Source organism: Pristis pectinata, chromosome 27 (genome assembly GCF_009764475.1).
Source record: "Pristis pectinata isolate sPriPec2 chromosome 27, sPriPec2.1.pri, whole genome shotgun sequence".
NCBI classification, from domain to species: domain Eukaryota; kingdom Metazoa; phylum Chordata; class Chondrichthyes; order Rhinopristiformes; family Pristidae; genus Pristis; species Pristis pectinata.
This window is the reverse complement of record NC_067431.1, coordinates 26,776,880-26,797,672: the sequence shown is the minus strand read 5'-3', so window position 1 is coordinate 26,797,672 and position 20,793 is coordinate 26,776,880. Positions and strand designations below refer to the sequence as shown.

At 42.4% G+C, this 20,793-nt stretch overlaps 1 protein-coding gene across 9 annotated transcripts in view; it reads right to left on the bottom strand.

Moving 5' to 3' along the window:
• The window catches only part of LOC127583556 (neural cell adhesion molecule 1-like), a 435,935-nt gene that overhangs the window by 78,146 nt on the left and 336,996 nt on the right, over positions 1-20,793 (bottom strand). For all 9 annotated transcript variants that reach the window (XM_052039651.1, XM_052039654.1, XM_052039652.1 and 6 more), the window contains 5 exons: positions 15,342-15,492; positions 13,311-13,495; positions 11,267-11,363; positions 6,972-7,142; positions 3,093-3,227 (listed from right to left, as the gene is read on the bottom strand). In XM_052039651.1, the coding sequence (XP_051895611.1) occupies positions 3,093-3,227; positions 6,972-7,142; positions 11,267-11,363; positions 13,311-13,495; positions 15,342-15,492 (739 nt within the window). The remainder of the gene's footprint in view (positions 1-3,092; positions 3,228-6,971; positions 7,143-11,266; positions 11,364-13,310; positions 13,496-15,341; positions 15,493-20,793) is intronic.

The window sequence follows — 20,793 nt, the reverse complement described above, 5'->3', positions numbered from 1 at the left end:
GACTAAGTCTTTCACTTCTGTAAAATTGGCTTATTGTAGAGACAATAGGCATCCTTTAAATCTGACATGTTCAACCACAAACTACATCAGGGAAGATCAGTTACCTGATTTATGCAGCATATATATTGCAGTTAAAAACGCCCCTCAGCGTTTCCAGATCCTCCACGGTCAACAATACTGAACAAAGAAGACCTGCCCTTCCACAAGCTCTCATCTTGTGGGTCCTGGGAAAGAGGCTCAAAATGGGTGTGTCAAAGCTACAAATGGGGATGAGGCATGACGTGGAAGGGGGAGACAGTTAAGCTTGAGCAAGGCGAATGGGTGAAGCCAAGGGGCAAGGTTAGCTGTGGGTTGTGGGGGGGGGGTCTACTTGTAAGGGGCTCAAAGCAGGGATGTAGTTGCAAGGGTCAGGTGGTCATCTGCAAGAAGATGTATGTACATGCCGAGGGTGAAAGAGGTGACTGACATCGTGAGAAGGTCAGTCACTTGCTGGTCATTTTACAACTTCCCAGGCACTTGGAATAGCTTTTTTTAAAAAAAAACATTCACATTGGCACCATCTCACTGGCTACAAGGAGGAACCTATCAGCTAAAGGTACATGAATCAACATTGTGTTCTTCACCTGATCTCTACAAAGGCAGATGCTATCATCTGAGATATCTCCCATGCCCAAAGTATTAAAAACTACCAAATGCCATCAGGACTAAACACACGAACATCCTGTTGCTTTGGCAACTGATCACTAATGATTAAATGGTCACTTTTGATTTGGACAAGTATTGCAATATTAGAAAAAGGAAAAAGTACAAACCAGCCACCTGGGCAACAAAGTAAGAGCCAACATTAAATTAGAGTGCTTTCAAGACAATTGTTATTACAGATTTACAGTGATCAAATGTCGAATGATTGATGACAGGAAATGATAACATTTGTTTTTATGTTCTGGTCATATGTTCATTGCCAAAGCAACATCAATCAAGGGGGGCAGGGAGCTGCTACTAGCTTTTAGCTGATGTTCTGAAACCAGGAAAAAGCAAGTACTGATGTAGCCAGGAGGATGCTGAATCCTCTTCAACTCCTTCTGTTGGTTGGCCGTGGCTGCTGTCCGATCACTACCCAGCTGTGGGGATCGGACCAAGGTGGGAGCCCCGCAGGCTGAAGAAGGGCCAAGTGTGAGCCCACTTCATGACTTTGCACACTGCTGTACCACCAAATAACTCACTGCAGACGGATCTGAAAACACTGCAAAGCGAAGATCTGAACAACAAACAGAGACAGAGACAGGGTTATGGGATGAACTTACTTGGCTCCCCATTGAATACTGCTTCCATTGTAATGGACACAGATGAGAAGAATGAAAACAAAAAGAAAATATATGAAGAGGGATGAAGTACAACTGATCAAGAACAAAAGAATTAAAGATGGAAATGAAACAGATTTTACCACAGAAACCGCATTGTGGTTACAAAGACAGATTCACCATTTGATTCCTAAAATTGTGACGACTCCAGCATTAAACGGCTGTAATATGATGGAGGGTGGACTTAGTTTGCAGCTGAGTTCATAAAAATAAGAGTTAACAAGACTCTGTTTAGTTACAAGCAAAGCTCTACGGTGTAACACACAAGCCATATCTGCCACCACTTCCTCCATGTGCTTCACTGGGCTAATGAAGGGCAGGAGAGGTCACCTTCTGTGGCTTGTGTGTCTGCACTATTCAGTTGTCACAAGATTAACAACTAAGGTTCAATGACTCTCCTCCTTGTTCATCCCCACAACCAAACCGATGATCAGGGTGACCTTGTGCAATTCTGAACACATTTCTTTCCATCTGTAGTTCTCACAAACAATATCAGTGCATGCATCATAAATGGGAGACTGGACTGGCATTACTGGGCTTATCTCATTCGTTGCTTCCACACCAGGACATGCAAGATCTTCACATCCATAAAATACCCCCAATTCTAGTGCAGTGGTCACAAATGCTGAATTCATGTTCAATTCCTTTTGTTTCTGAAGTGTTGAAAAGCTATTAATACATCTTAGCCAGATAATCATACGAGAAATTTTTAAAAATGGATTTACCACGGCCCATATATGTGAAGAGTAAAACCTTTCGGAGACCTTCTCTCTAACACCTGTGTACTTCCTTGGTGCAGTTACATACTTTTGTCAAACAAATCGAATAAAGAGTTTCCAACGAAGACAGAAATCAGAATCTCCAATTCCTGTCCTTTCTGGTCATGAGAGACTACACAGTACATTCAATTTCCAGGTCAATAACATCAGTCAATGTTAATGTTGGCTTCTCTATTGAACTGAATTTCAGACGATTGTGCCTTGTGGAACCAGCACTATGCTGCCATTTGCACATTTAAAAGATTGCATTTCTCACAGTGAAAGCTGCCAAATTGGGTGTGAAATTAGGGCCAGTAATCAGTACCATCAATCTGCACTTCATTTTCAGAAATTATATTTCTTCAGGGAGGAGTATTTATCTTCCTTCTCAGGATTGGTTAGAAAGCAGATTCAAACAGGCAGAATGACCTGGCTTATCTCCAGCACTTAAACCACCATCATCTGAAGTCTCCTGATCAGCGAGATTCCTTCAGGGTATTTAGGACACACAGGAAATGCCTTTTCATAGAAATGACAGATTTTCCTCCAATTCATTGACCCTGGGCATCAATCTTCACTTCCTCCTCTTAACAGAAAAGATCCTGCTATCTTCAAAGGGCCAACAATTTACATTGAAAAACATTCAGCTAATTTATCCTTAAATAACGCAGCAAAGGTAGTAATTACAGCACTAGCAATATGTTTAAAGGTAATATCCCAGAACGAACAATATGAACTCTGTGGGTATTATTTGCTAGTACAGTGTAACATTAATTCATTGGAGAGGGGTTAACTCCATTTCAGAGTATCCATGACATTCTGTGACTACATAATGGTCCCTAAGATATCAGTTATTTAATACGATGCTAAAGTTAATGAGGCCATAAGTTCAATTCCCAATTTCTTATCTATTCTAAGCAGCTCTGCCACTTTAATTTTAAATGGTGTGATGAAAGAACCATCTTGTACTTACGAATTGGCTGTGTCTTGAACTTAATGATCTGGCTGGCGTCACCAGTTCCCTTTCCATTGATAGCAGATAACCGAAGGTTATACGTGGTCTCTGGAACCAGTCCACTGATGGTAATGACATTGTCTGAACCTAGAACTGTCAGATATTAACAACTGTTATGCAAATGTGCTTTAGAATTACTATGCTCGCTCAGACTGACTAAATAGCTTGAAAAAATTGTTTTGAAATTTAACTGTTAACAAATGCAAGAAAAGGTCTAAATGTTTCACCCCTGTCCTTTGAATGCTGGACAAAATTTGTTTATAAAATGTCATTACCACTATTCACACACAGCATTGGATCACTTTCTGTTTGCTCATTACGATCCATTAACTTTGATGGAATGAGTCATGGATACAGAGTGTAATGCACCAATAGAGTGCACTAGAACCACCCAGAGGAGGATGAATTTTCAGACAACCCCGTTCTAAGTTGGAAAAAAGGTAAATAACTGGTTGTGAAACACTTTGATACATCCCAAAGCTGGAAACACAAATTTTGCATATTTTGTCTTCCTTTATGTTTTGATGAATTTTCAATTTCAATGTGAAACAAGATTTACAGTATTTTCTCTGTAACAAAAAAAGCTGAAAACAAGGCAAGTCTGGTTCGCCTGGGAAGTGCAAGGTTCTCTGACCCTGCTGGTGATCTCAGGGTCCATAATTCTGTCTAAAATATCAAAGGACTGCTGATAAACCTCCATGGGATAAAATGAACTGAAAGAAATCTACCTCAACCTTTGTGTTAATGAATTCATAAATTTCTAATTCTAACATTGTGAAAAAAAATCATCTAAAATATGAACAGCATTTTGAATGGATACAATGCTCCCTCTGAGCAAGTTACAAAGCACAGACAGAAACAGCTTCAATAATTCTGATCAAGTCACAAAGGAAGCCTGATGCTCAGTTCCTTCTTTCTTAGGACTGCTACAGTGTCTTGAACCTTCCCACCAGATGCAGACAATGTGCTGCTTTCACGTGACCACTCACTTGCTCAGGATCAAGAGCCTTCCTGATCCAATGTTCCAGTCATTGGAAACTTTTATTAAGCTGGAAGGAAGCAACAAAATTGGATCTGAAGAATCAAGCCCCTGGTATTGGTCTTTCAAACAGCTGTGTGCGCGTGCACCTGGATTAGTAAATCCCTTTAACTGCGCATGCCAAGAGATGGAACCTGGAAATCAATCCACATTCATGGTTGTTTCAGTGGAATTACCAATGGGCACCATTATACGTGCCTCGAAAGTACTTGCAATCCAGTTAAAGCTCTTCAAATCTAACCACTCTACTAGTCACTGCTCAAAGAATCCTTTCAATTTAACTCGAGGGAAATTTCAAGATTCAAGATATCAGAACATTCTGTGGATGACAAACGAATTTTACAGTGAGCAACAAACAATCTGCTGGAGGAACTCGGCAGGTCAGGCAGCATCTTGGGAGGAAAGGAATTGGGTGAAAACCATGCATCAGCACTGAGAGTGGAGAGGGAACACAGTAGGCTCCAGCATCTGCGGTCTCTTGTGTCTTAAATGTGACAGTGACACTGGCAGAACAGTGTGTGTGGCAATAGAAAGGAGAAATTGAGGGCAGTGTGGACATGACTTTCCATCCATGCATTTTATATCTCTGTTCACCATTTCAGTTCTTTTCAGATCGAAACTTTCATCAGCCCTCTCTGTACCACAGAGAGAGCACACAACATATCTCGAGAGTAAATGAAAGAATAGTGAGACGCACTGTTTTTTTCCCCCAATAAGAACTGCCTTCAATGTAGCTGGCTTGAATTATGGGAATTGTTCTCATGTTCACTGGCAGACAGGACCTACTCTAGGTCTTCCTAAGGCATTTGCTAAGATTCTCCAGTTTATTTCCACTGGAGTAAATCATTCTGAATTGTTTTAACTTTACTGAAGATGTATATCCTTAACTGATTTAGAAAGAGAAATCCAGGACAACTTGTGCAATGCAAGCTGTCTAAAAAGTAAGGTATGATTTCAGTTAGTGAGATTTGTTGCGAAGTAAAATGTTCTAAATGAGCTGAAAAGGTCATTGAATTTAAGAAGCATAAAACTTTCTGTACAAGATAACTGGTTACCAAGAATGCTGGAGTACATTGGGCCTGTTCAAATGTTATTCATGCTGTTTTAGATCAATAAGCTAATGCTGCTCAGCCCTCATTATGACATGTACCTTTGGAGCTACAGACTTTAAGCTTTATAATAAGGTGTCACCTAGTCCTGTGGACCACTGGTAACAAACCAGAAGAGAAGTAGTGGACTAATTAACACAGCCGTGAAAGAGATACTTTAAAAATGTGCAGCTTTATAACAGTGACCGAACTGGATTCCTTTCTTCTGAGATTCTTTACAACGTTCTGTCTCTTTTCTTGAGCATGGAATAGATTATTTTCTACCGTTGAACAGTTTATTTTTGCTGTAGCTCAGCTGAATTACAATATACAACTCATTGGTTCTTCCATCCATTATGGGCTGTATCTTTGCACAATGTTTTTCCAAGAATTATTTATCATAATTTTAGAAGCATCATCTTTTTTATCATTTATATGTTCTCCTGTGCCAATAAATAAATGTATTTAGAGAGATTATTATTAATAATTGGATTTTAAGAAATGAAGTAAAACTAACATGTACCTATAATTTATCTGTTTATCGTCTCTGTGAATTGGACAGCATTCTTTTACATCATATAAGTCAGTGATAATAAGTCTGATTCTGATATACATATTACCAAATGAAGTCTACAATATATTGTCAAATGCATTACTGGTCCATTTAGACACCGTCTACGGGTCAACTTTCATTAACCTTCTTAATCACCTTCTCAAAAACCTCGAATTAGTAAGGCAGGATTTCCCCAGCCTATAGGCATGCTGACATTCCCTGAACATACCCTGCCTTTCCAAGCGTAAATAAATCCTATCCCTTCAGATTTTCTCCAATAATTTCTGTACCTTTGACATAAGACTCAACAGCCTGTAATTGGCTGGCTTATCCCTGCTACCCTTCTTAAAGGGCCAACATTAGCCATGCTCCAGTCTTCTGGTACCTCACCAGTGGCTAATAAAGATTTAAAAATCTCCGTCAGGGTTAAACTACCCCGGGATAGATCTCATCCGGCCCTGGGGACTTAACCCTTATGTGTCCCATGTAATCTAAGATCACTTCGTTCTCAATAATGGTCCACTCCAGATTATCCACGTACCGCTCCCTGAACTCACTGTCCTCCACATCCTTCTCCACCCACTGGCTCCTGACATACTTATTGATTTGGCATTTTCCTTAATCTTGCCAAGGATATTTCATGGCCCCTTTTGCCCTCCTAATTTCTTTCCTAAGTTCTCTCCAACTCACTCTGCATTCCTCACAAGACTCCCTCGATCCCAGTTGCCCAATCTTGCCACCTTTGCCTTTCACTCTTACCAGAACATGCTGGCCCTGAACGTTTACTAACTTTTTTTTTAAGAAGACCCCCACTTGTCAGTGTCGTTTCACCCAAAAGCATCGACTCCCAAACTACTATCTCCAGGTCTTCTCTGACCTTACTGAAATCAGCCTTCCCCCAATTTAGGACCTTAACTTGAGAATCAACCTTATCCCTTTCCATAACTATCTTGAAACTTGCAACGTTATGGCCACCATTCCCAAAGTGTTCCCCCTCCAACACCTGCCCAGTTTCATTACCAAAGCTAAGGTTATGTACTGCCCCATCTCTACATATTGTCTCAAAAAACTTTCTTGGACACACTTAACAAATTCTACCCCAAACAATGACATTCATGGTCCATCATTCCATCGCCCAGTTGCCTTTCCTAACTTACCTTCTTTTGCATCTGCATTCTTGGAGAACCACTCATCGGTATCCTTGACCTTCCATTCCACCAGGTACTTCAGGACTGGCACACCACCAGTCGATTCAGGTTCCTCTACCTCGATCTGTGCCGAGCTGGAATAGGGAATAGTATCCAAGACTGCAGGAGCAGATGGGGTCTCTGGAACAGTAAAAATAAGATTTAAAATGCGAACACTGCCAAGAGTGTTTAAAAATTAAACACACCTATACATCCTGATTTCTAATAATTAAAGTCATGGAGCAACGGATACAGGCCCTTCGGCCCAACCAGTCCATGCCAACAATAGTGCCCACCCAGCTAGTCCCAATTTCCTGCGACTGGCCCTATCCCTCTCCGCCCCGCCCCTCCATGTACCTATCCAAGTGCTTCTTACATGATACCATTGTACCTACCTCAACCACTTCCTCTGGCAGCTCGTTCCATATACTCACCACCCTCTGTGTGAAAAAGTCGCCCCTCAGGTGCCTTTTAAATCTTTCCCCTCTCACCTAAATTACACAAAGAACATGACTCACACAAACCCCTTCTTTTTCTCATCTTCTGCTGAGAACAGAATACAGTTTCTCATTCAGGAAATAAGAAGCTGATGTCATAAGAACCCTTCATCAATTAGCAGCTTTGTCTGAACTGACGAAGGGTGAAAATGGATACACAAGAGCCGGGAGATGCTGTAATCTGCAGCAAAAGGTACTGACATATGATGGTGAGTGAGGGCTTCATCAACTGTAGTAGAGGGGAAGCCACGGTTCCAGAGAAAGGAAATTTCAGGACCAGGCAGAAACAAGGAGCCTCCCAGTACAGTCCTGTTTGTGTATCCTGGGTACACCGGGACACTCCTGCTTGTGGATCCTGGGTACACCGGGACATTCCTGCTTGTGTATCCTGGGTACACCGGGACACTCCTGCTTGTGGATCCTGGGTACACCGGGACATTCCTGCTTGTGTATCCTGGGTACACCGGGACACTCCTGCTTGTGGATCCTGGGTACACCGGGACATTCCTGCTTGTGGATCCTGGGTACACCGGGACACTCCTGTTTGTGTATCCTGGGTACACCGGGACACTGTTTGTGTATCCTGGGTATACCGGGACATTACTGTTTGTGGATCCTGGATACCAGGCCAGTCTTGTTGGGAGTTCTGGGCTGAAAATGGGTCCTGAGGTCACAAAACAGAGCTTTGTGCTAAACAGGGGAATCATTTGGATTATCAGAAACAGCCAACAAAACATTCTTCTAAAAACCCTCATGGAATCAGCCTTTGGCTTTGTGATAGAACATCTTGTCCAAGTTAGAAGCTGCAAAGTCCAGTCCACTACAGACAGGTCCAGTGAGCAAGTCTCAGTTGATAACCAGTGATACTCCAAGTCAAGTAGGTTTGTGTGGCTGCTCATTCTATGGGCTGTAGCAGTCCAGAAAATACAACATCCTCTCTCTTGTAAAACTAACCACCCTACCATGAAGGTGGTTAAAGCTGTGGAAGGAATTGCTCCCGTCAGTTCCCATCAGCCTGTGATTCTTCTCACTATTTATCCTTTTCTCCAAGACAGAGATATTGTAACTTTGGTCTAATCCAAAACTAAAGGCAATTATTAAGCATTTAGTTCTCAAAATTGGCATGTTGACCTTTGCTGATTAATTAATCAACAAACATGTCACTGCTGCTGAATACTTTTAAGAGACTTGCTTAATATTGACAGGCAAGGAGGAATATTTTCCTCCACTGGCTAACTGCAGTGAAACAATAGGAAGATCACGTTGTAATTATGCAAGAGGAGAAAATCTATACCTCGCTATTGGCTATTGTCAAAACAGTCATCAATTTTAAATAGACGTCTCATGTTATTTTACAAGAATGTTAAGTAAATCTCTGTACATAGGTGTGAAGATTGCATACATAAACAAGACCGCATAATTGTCTGCAGCAGAGGGTGCCAAGCACCTAAGTAATGGTGCATCTATTGACAGACTTGCAATAGTTCAGCTTCATTGGTCTTGCTGTTGACGTGCAATTTTTCTTCCTGACGTGGTTTGGCTAGTACTGGTTTACTTATCAATTCAAGGCTGTATTACACTGATAGAAGGGCTCCAATTCAACTCAGCAGCTCATCCAGACATTTGCAGTTGAAACTCAGCATATTTTATGTAGCTCCTGAGCTCATTCTAAATGTGCACTTTCCTAATGTAGATGCACCTTATCTGCTTTAATGTAGGGTAGTATTTAGATCAGGCTGGCTGCCATGTGTCCAGTTAGTTCACATCCTTTAATTACACAAGGGAACAAGCTCTCCACTTCAAATCCACAAAGCTGATTTGGGCCCCATATCTAAGGAAGGATGTGCTGGTGTTGGAGAGGGTCCGGAGGAGGTTTACGAGAATGATCCCGGGGATGAAAGGGTTAATGTATGAGGACCGTTTGATGGCTCTGGGCCTGTACTCGCTGAAGTTTAGAAAGATTGGGAGGGGATCTCATTGAAACCTACCGAATATTGAAAGGTCTGGACAGAGTGGACGTGGAAAGGATGTTTCCAGTAGTGGGAGAGTCTAGGAACAGAGGGCACAGCCTCAGAATAAAGGGACGTCCCTTTAGAATAGAGATGAGGAGGAATTTCTTCAGCCAGGGGGTGGTGAATCTGTGGAATTCATTGCCACAGATGGCTGTGGAGGCCAAGTTGGTCGATTTTCCAAAGTCCTGAAAGAGGCTTGGAAATTCTTCCTACTTTAAAGCTTCTATATAAATGCAAACTACTGCCACACATCAGCTGCATATACACAATGTGCTATGGACAAATAGCGTTGGAATTGCCAAGGCGTGGAAGGCTATGTACCTAATGTGGGTAAATGGGACTAGCGTAAATGGGTGCAAGGGCCAGGATGGATGTAGAGGGCCGAAAGGCCTGTTTCTGCACTGTATGATTCTTTGACTTTATTAAATAGAGTGCCTGAAAAGCTCACTTTTGAAAAACTATCTTCTAACAGTTAATAATTTAAAAATCAACATTACGCTCTACAAATTTAAAGACCTTCAGCCAGCTTCTGATATCCACTCCCAATGGAGTACAACAAGATTATCAGGCTGAGATTTACAGAGAATGCCCCAAGGCTACTTAACTTGAAATCTGCAGGTTCCGAAGGGACAGGAGTACAAAATGAGGTAACCAAGCAAAACCATGAATAAATAATCTCTCTTACAATGGAATCAGTTTTGGTGGATTCAACCTTTTAGGCAGATGAAAGTGAATGTCCAGTCAAGAATGTGCAATAAGAATAGATAGGCGACCTTTGGTTCTGGCTGCAGTCAGTTAATGGCAGTTGCTTTATATGATGTGGTCAGCCTGGACTGAAGGGTGTAGAATGTAATTCTAGCCTGACGTCATGGTTTTATCAGTAAGGGGTCAGGAAAAATATTGCAATCTTCTCAGGGGCTTTACCTGTGGTTATTTGAGGACACCCCCCCCCCCCCCCCCCTCTGGAAATTAATTGGACGCACAGAGACACAAATTAGCAATGGTTTACCACTTTGGCTTCATATTTCCTCACATAAGAGTGTCACCTTTTCTGCTGTGCCATCCAGTGCCAGCAGAAAGCTGTTCTACTAAGTTGAATGCTTGCAATTAATGGCCTATTTCTCTGCCTCAGACTGAATACACCTCTAGAAATAGACCTCAGTGCACCAGCGTGACGCTTTCCCACTTTAATTAGTCTCACTGAATTCCTCCCCAGTTTAGTGCCACACCGTTTGGTTGGAAACTGAAATCTGATTTTTAAGAGTACAGGAGACACAATGGACACACAACACACAAAATGCTGGAGGAACTCAGCGGGTCAGGCGGCGTCTGTGGAGGGAAATGGACAGTTGACGTTCTGGGTCGAGACCCTGCATCAGGACTGGAGATTCTTCAGTCTGTAGGAGTCCAGAAGAAGGGTCTCGACCTGAAAAGTCGACTGTCCATTTCCTTCCATAGGTCCTGCCTGACCTGCTGAGTTCCTCCAGTGTTTTGTACATTAACACAGAGTGGAACTGTTCATCGCGTCAATCACAAAACTCCCAGAAATGACATGACGGTGAGCTACGTCACTCAATCACAATAAGTTTTCTGGATTGAATGGTACCAATGCCATCCTGCTGCACAGAAAGACCCACATATTCATGCTCCATGAATCCTTTAACCCCATCAATGCCTGCAGGAAAATGGCAAACAAAAATATGGTTGGAATGCTGACATTTCAATGAATAAAGAGCAAAAAAGATCCAGTACTTACCAGCCTGCACCAGAATAAACTCCTTGGACTCGACGCCGACACGGTTGCTGGCTGTGCAATTGTAGGGACCGAAGTCATTTTCTGAATCAGGTGTCACCTAGAGAGATGGAGGACATCAGAACTTCACTGAATTGGCAAGGACCTGCTAATTGTGATTAGCCAATGGGTTCCTGCCCTTCTGAATGGAAGTGGTGGGAGAGGGCAGGGGATGTCCAGCCCTTGGATATTGAACCCAATCGTGTCCTCGACTTGTGATTCCGTGCGTGAATAGTTAATAAAATTTAGAGCCTGGTACCCAAGGCACAGTTACAACTATATACCCTCATACCTGGCTTTCAGGCTCGCTTTGCCAGATGAGAAATTCAGGTACGTGGCACTGTTTACCTTCACTGGGATGCCCTGAACATTCTTTTCCAATATGGACTAAATGTTTCCAGATCAAACTGTGCCCCTCTGAAAACCTGGAACTTCTGGTAATGAAGAATCCTTGCTGATGCTACTTCCACCTCTGATAGGGAATAAATGACCTCAATCACTGGAAATGCTCCAAGAAGAGGGTTGCCAGGGATATTAGAGTGCATTGTTGTGAGGAGCACTCAGTGTTGGTTGCTCCCAGATTACTATTGATACTCTGGGCTGGAACCCTATCACTTCCTTCTTCTCCTTCAAGCACCCCTCCCTAAGTAAAATGTCCCACCCCTGCACTCTCACCTCTCACCCCACCAATGTCATCACAGGCCCTGACCTGATGGCTTGCTGCGATTCAATTTCCAGGCCTTTTTTTTAGATGGTTAAGGATGGACAGTATGTTCACAAACTGAATTTTCTTCCTGAGCTTCTTCCTTATTTCCAAAGTAACCTCAGAAACATACTGTACATCAGAGCATAGGTAGCAGCAGATCACCTTCAAACACGCTCTGCCGACAAACAGCAAGGTCACAGAGTCATACAGCACGGAAACAGGCCCTTGGGCCCAACTGGTCCATGCTGAACAAGGCTCCCAGGTAAGCTAGTTCCATTTGCCTTGTTTGCCCCAGATCCCTCTAAACCTTTCCTATCCATGTACCTGTCCAAGTGTCTTTTAAATGTTGTAATTGTTCCTGCCTCAACCGCTTGTTCCATATACTGTGTGAAAAATTTGCCCCTTGGGTCCCCTTTAAATCTTTCTCTTCTCATCTTAAACATGTGCCCTCTAGTTTTAGACTCCCCTACCCAGGGAAAAAGGACTGTGACCATCCACCTTATCCATGCTCTTCGTGATTTTATACACCTCTCAGCAACATTTTCTGCGTGAAACCAGCATTCTTTGATTCCCCCAGTGTTCAGAAACATATCATCACTGTCTTGAATAGACAGTCTCCACAGCCCTTCAAGGAGAGAATTCCAAGGTCTCACAACCCTCAGTGAGAAGAAATCTCCCCTCAACTCTGATTGAAAAGACGACCCTTATTCCTGAGACTGTGTTCCCTAGTTCTAGCCTTGCCAGTCTGGTGAAAGGGACCCCTCAGTATCCACCCTCAAAACCCTTTGGGGAGTGTGGTAGTACAATGGTTAAGGTGCTGGATTAGTATCTAGGGACTGAACCACTCACTTAAGAGATCTATGTTCAAATCTCACCACAGTAGCTAGGGAATTCATTTGGTTAATTAGATAAATACTTGCTAAAAAGCAGCTATCAATGATGGTGACCATGGAACTAACAGATTGGTGTAAAAACCAATTGGGTTCCTGATGTTCTTCTGGGAAAGAAGTCTGCCATGTTCACCTGGTTTGGCCTATTCAGACTTCAGACCCAAGGTGATGTGGTTGACTCTTAGCCTCTGAAATGGCCCAGCAATGGACCAGGCTCAGGGTAACTCAGATAGACAATAAGCACTGGCATCGCCAGTGAAGTCAGCATCTCGTGAAAGAATCAATTTTAAAAAATCTTCTGGAAAGATTCATCCTTCAATGTGAGATCACCTCTTTCTTCAGTGAGGACTGCACAACCTTGAGAAAGAGTTTGCATGAATCTTACAACGGAAGCTTTGTCTCAATCCCTTACCTGAAGGTAGTTGGTGGATTGCGTGCTGTAGATCTTTATGCTGCTGTAGTTGGAGCTTGGCAACTGTTGTCCATCTCGAAACCAGGTTACCAGAGCACGAGGGTGGGCAAGAACCTCGCAGGTGATATTCACAGGGTTCCCCTCCCATGTGTAGACAGTCACAGTGCCCTGCAGCTTAGGTGCATCTGAGATTCAGAGAGAAAGAAGACTGGAAGGGTTTTTGTTTGTTAAAAAATAAACCTGCTCTGATCAATGAGATGGAGGGAGGGCCTGATGGTAGCCCACGTTGTACAGCTGGAGGGTTTTACAAATATCTATCGTTAAATTATTCTAAGACCACAGATTGTTAATGCAAATAAAATTCATAGATTCCTGGATATTTAAGGCTGCTAATAATTACAAACATGTGAATGAAATGCTTTAAGGAGGTAAATCGTATCCAGGCCACTCACAGATTTGTATTGTGATTTGCTTCTGAATAAAATTTAATTAAAACTTACTGAGATTAGTCCATAAATAATTTACACTATCAGTGCTGTTCGTGATGGACTGCATTAATAATTTGGAGTTTAAATCTGGTGTATTTTAAGAACAAGACCTTTTTAAAATATGATAAATATAATGTTTGAAAACATATCAGGTTAATTTGGTCAGACTGCCCCAATCTCCACTGGAGAGGGAAACAGTAATCTGAGAACGGATTATATATACTGCAGGACTGTAATACAGGCAGATGAAATAGCAGCTACACAGATGGTGGAGATCACTCTTTGGTTTGTCATGTTGTACAGCCAGTTCTGGAAAGCTGGAAATCTATGAAAGACTGTGGTTCTCCTTAATCATTCTAAGCAGACTGGTGTTGTACTGTTATATTTCAACTACTTTGTCCCTAATGTCACGACAGTCTTCGTTCAAAGGAATTATTTTCCAAAACACTTGAGTTATGCCAAAGTTTATGAATGTCCTTTACTCCAAAGTTTATTGTTGGGCGCTGTCCAAAGATCAGAAGCTCCAGAGGTATTCATTTCATGAGTTGCATCCAAATTTAGAAATACAATATGAAATGTCATTTGTCAGTGCTGTAATTAAGCATCATAATTAAGCAAAGAAATATTCTTTTCACAGATAAATTTGAACATAGATAATTAATTCATATAACAGACTGAGGACCATAAAACCCTGATGCTATTGGCCACTGGTTATGTTCTGCTAATTGGTTAACTTACCAACCGAACTGCTTCGAATATGGCAACAGAGCTTTTTGTTTTTAATGACATTCCCAAAGTTTGGTTTGGGTATCAAGGCATTGGATCCAATTGAATTAAAGGGGGCAAACCGGTCATATAAAGGCAATGACTAGCTAACCAGATTGGTGCTGTTCTGTTATATTCCAACTACTTCGGCCCTAATATCATGATGTTCTTCCTTCAAAGAAATTACTTTCCAACTGGAACTAGCCTAGTGTCTGTTTAGTGAGCTAATCTAAACAGGAAGAGACTTAGCACTTCCTGGACTGCAGGAATTCCAAGACACTTTCTAGGTTCTCGACAACCACTGACGTAGGTGCTGTTATCAGCTAAAGGAGCTCAAGCTCTGAGCTTTGGAACTTGAGCAACAAATGATGTCACTGTGGTCCATTCATGTGACGGCTTCTCCCCATTTTCAGACCCGTTGAGAACGTGTCTAAAGAGGCATCTGTACCCTTGTTCACAACTTGTGGATAAGCAGACCTTAGATCCAGTTGATGATAAAGACCCCAGTACCAGTCCCCGGGCCTCCCGATTCAGCTTCACTCCGGAATATTTACAAGTATCACTGACACATTCCAAGCAGATGTCTTTCTACCAAACTGTGGGCACAGGAAACTCAACAAGATCATAGGAAAAGGCAGGAAAATTAGGAAGGAATGTTGTTTTAAAAAAGAAAATAAAAGAGTGAATGATTCTGTGCTCTATGGGAATCCAATGTTAAGTCAGAAAATCCAAAAGATAACATCCAAACATCTTTAAATGTTATTAAATTCTCACTTACACTGAACTTCGAGGTACATGGATTCCGAGTCCTGGCCAATTGAATTTTTGGCTTTGCACACATATTCACCCGAGTCAGTGTGCTGAATATCCTTAAGTGTCAGTGAAGAAACTCTCGCGTAGCTGTGAACTTCTATCCGCCCGTCCATGGTCTGCCAGGTGGAAAGGTGCGATATTAATAATGGTTTGTGTTGAAGCACAGATCACATACCACAGGCTAACATCAGGTACCAGAAGATAACCCCGCCCCTCAACATTTCTCTGCATCATTACCTGGGTTTACATTCCATACAGAACTAATTCCAATACAACAAAAGTTGCACTGATCAATTTAGTCATTAACAGATGCTTTAAAGTTCCATAACCTTGATAAAAGCCGTTTCCCCCACTGTGATATAATATAGTAGCTTAATTAATAGATTTGAAAACACCAACCATATACAAAAGAATTTAGGATGTTACTGATGGTTAGCTGGTGGTGAGCTGTGATACATTAAAACCCTGTGAAACTTTCATCAATAATATCGTGTAATATGAAAGCATTCTGCTTCTTTCAAGCTATCTAGAGTGATGTTCCAGTTGTTTACTATTATAGCTGTTGTCTAGACAGCACTTAGTCTGATTATCAATTATTTCATCCTCAGTGTAAAAACAATACACATATAGATAGTGGCCCTCCAAAGAATTCAGCACTACCTGCTCGCATTGCATCCAGCTGGAAATCCACATCAATGTGAGTTTGGCACTTAAACACTCTGCTTGAAGTTGGTAACTTCTCTAATTCCCTCCTTTCGTGCATATCTCTCCTTAATTTATTTTCTGTCCTCTCTTTGTCTTCACACATTTCAATCCACATTTCTATTGACACATCTTGCTTTCCTCCTATCAGGCACTTGCTATCACTCTTTTTTCTGTGTGCTTATCCTCCTTGAGTAGTAACAATATGAAGGTCAATGTATTTGCCCGATCTCCAGAGATACTGTTCCCCGATTCACAATCCCAGCATGACAGACTCGATGCCAGTCTCACAATACCCGTCCTCATCTCTCTCTTCTACGCGTCCCAATTCTCTGCCTGTTCCCATGTGCAACTTCCATTGACTCATTCCCCTCTCACATCCCCGTGTGCCTCAACACTACTCTCCCCGATGGTCATTCTTGTCAGCCAGCACATTCCAGGCTTTTTTAATGAAATTAAAGTGAATTCTCCTCAAGGGTTCATTGGATCGTGTGTGTGCCAATGTATACTCTTGCCCAAAACAAGTTTGTCTTGGAAGAGCAGCTACTAGTTCAAGTTTATTGTGTTGGGCGTACATACCCAGGGTATAAATGCCATGAAAGTTAGCTTCTTATAGCAGCAGCACAGTACACGACAAACATAAGTTATATAAACTTAAATTATACATAACTTACATGACAAAATAAACAAAAATAAACATAACGACATTAGTGCAAGTTGTGGGAAATATTCACTACTACAGCACGGCAAGATCCCAATTTCACTGGGCCACTTGGGTGGTTGGAAGAGCGGAGACAAATGCTTCCTCACCCTGGGTTTAAGCCATTAATGTATTATTTATAGAATTTATGGGCAGGAACTGGAAGACTGCAGTGAGACATGGACTCTGTTAGCTCTCACATACCCTATCAATACAGTGAGAAAGCCCAGAGATTGATTACAGCCACTCACTCACACACAGGCGTCAGTACAGCAGGAAGAGTAAGGCCTATGGAAACATGAGAAGATTTACCATTCTGCAACGCCAGTAACAATTCCCAGTATTTCCAAATTTAGAGAGTTTCATTTCATTGTCCGCAAACATTCTGAAACATTTACATTGGCCACTTTAAATTCAAGACATTTTCTTGTCAACATGCCAGGGAATGTTATATGTTATTTGGAAAATGCAGGAATCTTATTATCATAGACTTGATTTACTATCTGTCTCTAGTTAAGCTAAATAAGATAAAATTGTGGCCAATGTAAGGAGGAAAAGGTAAACATATTAATCAGCTGGTAGGTTTGCTTATGAAACTGTGTCAGGAATATTATGAGGCACTAAATAAAGTTTATAGCTGAAGTGTTAAAACGAATACTGTGAAGTGGCCAAGTGATGTATGGAAGTTCTACAGGACCCAACTCTGTCTCTTGCTGTTTGGACCCTTTCCTGCTGTTTTTGGCCATTAGTCTCTCTGTTGTCTTTAAGATTTTTTTGCTTGACAATTATCTTTGGGATTTTTTAGTACTGAATGCAATAGCATCTCTGTGCACTGTGCATTGATCCAAGGTCAGATTTCTCCTTGGTTTGATACAAGGACTATCCTGAGAAGGTTCCTTGAACATCCCTCAATACACTGTCAAATCAGGAAGCTTGTTTCCCTGCTTGTGTGTGGTGCTTTTGATCCTCCCCATAGTCTTGAAGATTCTAAACTGCTGCAAAACAGTGTTGTTAACAATCAGAGGCAGACTTCACTTTCTCGTTGGAGGATCTCACTTCATCAGGAAGCTGTTTGAGGTCCAGTGTTGGGGATCAGACTCAGCCCTGTGACGTCTGCCACTCATGGGCAAGGCAGACATTTCCAGTCTCTTTGTAACAGCCGAGTATTGCTGGGACACCTGTCAATGCCTCATACTTTTCTTTACAGCTGCTCCCCAAGCATCCTATTGCACAACATCTCTCAAGGTGCTGCAGCCGAGTCCAGCCAAACAGAGGTTGGGGAGTCTTGCGCCCTCCATTGTGAAATTTCCCCTGATGCTCTCATTTCCAAGATCTGGTCATTTGTGACATGCTGGGAGGCAGCTGCTCTACCACACCAGTCCCACCAAAGCCCATCTCTGGTGCTGATGAAAGGACAGCTTGAGTCCTGTGACAGCGCATCTTCAGAGTGAGTGACCTGCTCTGCAGCTCCACCCAGCCATACACCTGTGAGGCAGCTGCAGTCCCAGTGGGAGACTGATGTCCACCATCTGCTTCGTACCCTCTTCTTGCTGCTATCGTTGGGCAGGAGGTGCAGAATCCTGAAGTCCCACACCACCAGGTTCAGGAACAGATATTTCCCTCCAACCATCAGGTTCTTGAACCAACCTGCACAACCACTAATCCCACCTCAGCAACGGAACATTACGGACCACCTCTTGCACTGCCAGAGAACAGAGAACATTACAGCACAGTACAGGCCCTTCGGCCCACAATGTTGTGCCGACATTTTATCCTGCTCCAATATCTATCTACCCCTTCCCTCCCACATAGCCCCCCCATTTCTCTATCATTCATGTGTCTATCTAAGAGTCTCTTAAATATCCCTAATGATTCTGCCCCCACAACCTCTGTCGGCAGTGCGTTCCACGCACCCACCACTCTCTGTTTAAAAAAAACTTACCCTTGATATCTCCCTTATATCTTCCTCCAATCACCTTAAAATTATGCCCCCTTGTGTTAGCCATTGTCGCCATGGGAAAAAGTCTCAATCTATGCCTCTTATCATCTCGTACACCTCTATCAAGTCACCTCTCATCCTCCTCCTCTCCAAAGAGAAAAGCCCTAGCTCACTCAGCCTATCCTCATAAGACATGCTCTCCAAATGAACTCTCGTCATGGATGTCTCTGATAGTGTCTTTGTCTTTCTCTTCACTGTCTGGCATAATTTATGCATACTTTATGTTTTATGTGTTGTCTGAACCTGTGTGTGTGTGTGTGTGTGTGTGTGTGTGTGTGTGTGTGTGTGTGTGTGTGTGTGTGTGTGTGTGTGCGTGCGTGTGTTGCCTGCGATGCTACTGCAAGTTTTTCATTGTAGCTGTACCTCACCGTACTTGTGCACATGACAATAAACTCGACTTTAAGATCCAAAACAGCAATTTTTTAACTGAAACCAATGTATCTACACTGTTCACATCAATCACAAGGGGTTCAAATAAATATTCTGTACCAAGAGATGGAGACTACATCAAAGGACAGAGAAAGGAGGCAAAAGTCAGTGTACTGAGTGTCTTATCTTCCATACAAGTCTCATGGCTCACAGCTGAACTGAACTGTCTTTTCAAAGAGCAAGCAAGGAGGATTATGCGCTAGTGATTCACTTGCTGTTTAACATCGGCAACGCTCCCCTGTAATTGGTGCTTTACACAATACCCACTGAATCAACGACTGGCACAAGGCCAAACACCCATGCCCATTCACCAACTTTTCATATTATACTATAAAGCAAATATAAGGGTATGAAAAGAAATTTTGGATGCTTTATAGCTAATCTGAGAAATTTATGGATTGTCAGCAGATTCAATCCAATTATGATTCTGGGCTCTTCCCACCATTCTCCACTGGTCTGCATGAGATGTGACATCATTCACCCCCTTTTTCCATCATTGCCTCCTTGTTCTTAATGCTCAACCTGGACCACTATTTTCACAAAAGGAAGATGAGCAAACACTTTATATTTTAACATAATGGATAGTCAAGGAGAGGAGTCTCAGAATCGCACCTCATTACCAGGGAAGTGAAGAAGAAATGAAACTAAATATGACGTTTTCACGAGAGCAGACTCCACACAGCAGCAACAACCAATGCTCAGGGAGAAGGAACAGACCTGACATGAGACCCCAGGGTAATTCATTTTGAAACTAAGTCTGCAGGAAGTGCCAGAAAGGTGTTTGCAATGAACTCCACCAGGTTCATTTTCGTTCGCAGCTCCTCGCATATGAAGCAGTCCATGCCAGCATGCAGCGAGACCTAGCTATGTTCTGGCATTGACTGACGTGCCAAGTAACAGTGATGCCACAAAAGAGCCAGGCATTGACCTCCCCCATTAAAAGGGGGTTTCATTGCCAATCCTTGACAGTGAATGCGTTATGACTGAGGAATTCCCGACCAGTGACATCCTAGGGGATTGCCACAGACTAAAACCTTAACTGGACCTGCCAAACAAAATATTACAGCTACAAGAGCAGATCACAAGATGGGTATCCTGCAGCTCGTTCTATCATCTGCAAGGTACAGAAGTGTGATGGAATATCTTCCATGTGCCTGGATAAGCACAGCTCCAACAGTACTCAAGGATATTGATGACATCCAGGACCAAGCAGCCCCCTTGATTGGCATCTATCCATTACCTGAAACATTCAGTCCCTCTCCAACCAGTACACGGCAGGTGCAGGGTGCACCGTCTATTGCAATGCAGTTACTTGCCAAGGTTTTCTTGGACAACACCTCCCAATTTTCTCCTTCTGAGTGCTGCAGCTTACAAGGGTTTAGGTGCAAGGGAACACCACTGCCTGTAGATTCCCTTCCAAGTCAAAAGGCATCCTGACCTGTCCTTCATTATTACTGGGTCTAAATCCTGGAACTCCCTACCTAACAGCACTGTGGAAGCACCATCATAGTAACTGCAGTGGTTCAAGGAGCCAGCTCATCCACAACTTCTCAAGGGCAATTACAGGACAGATAATAAATAATGGCC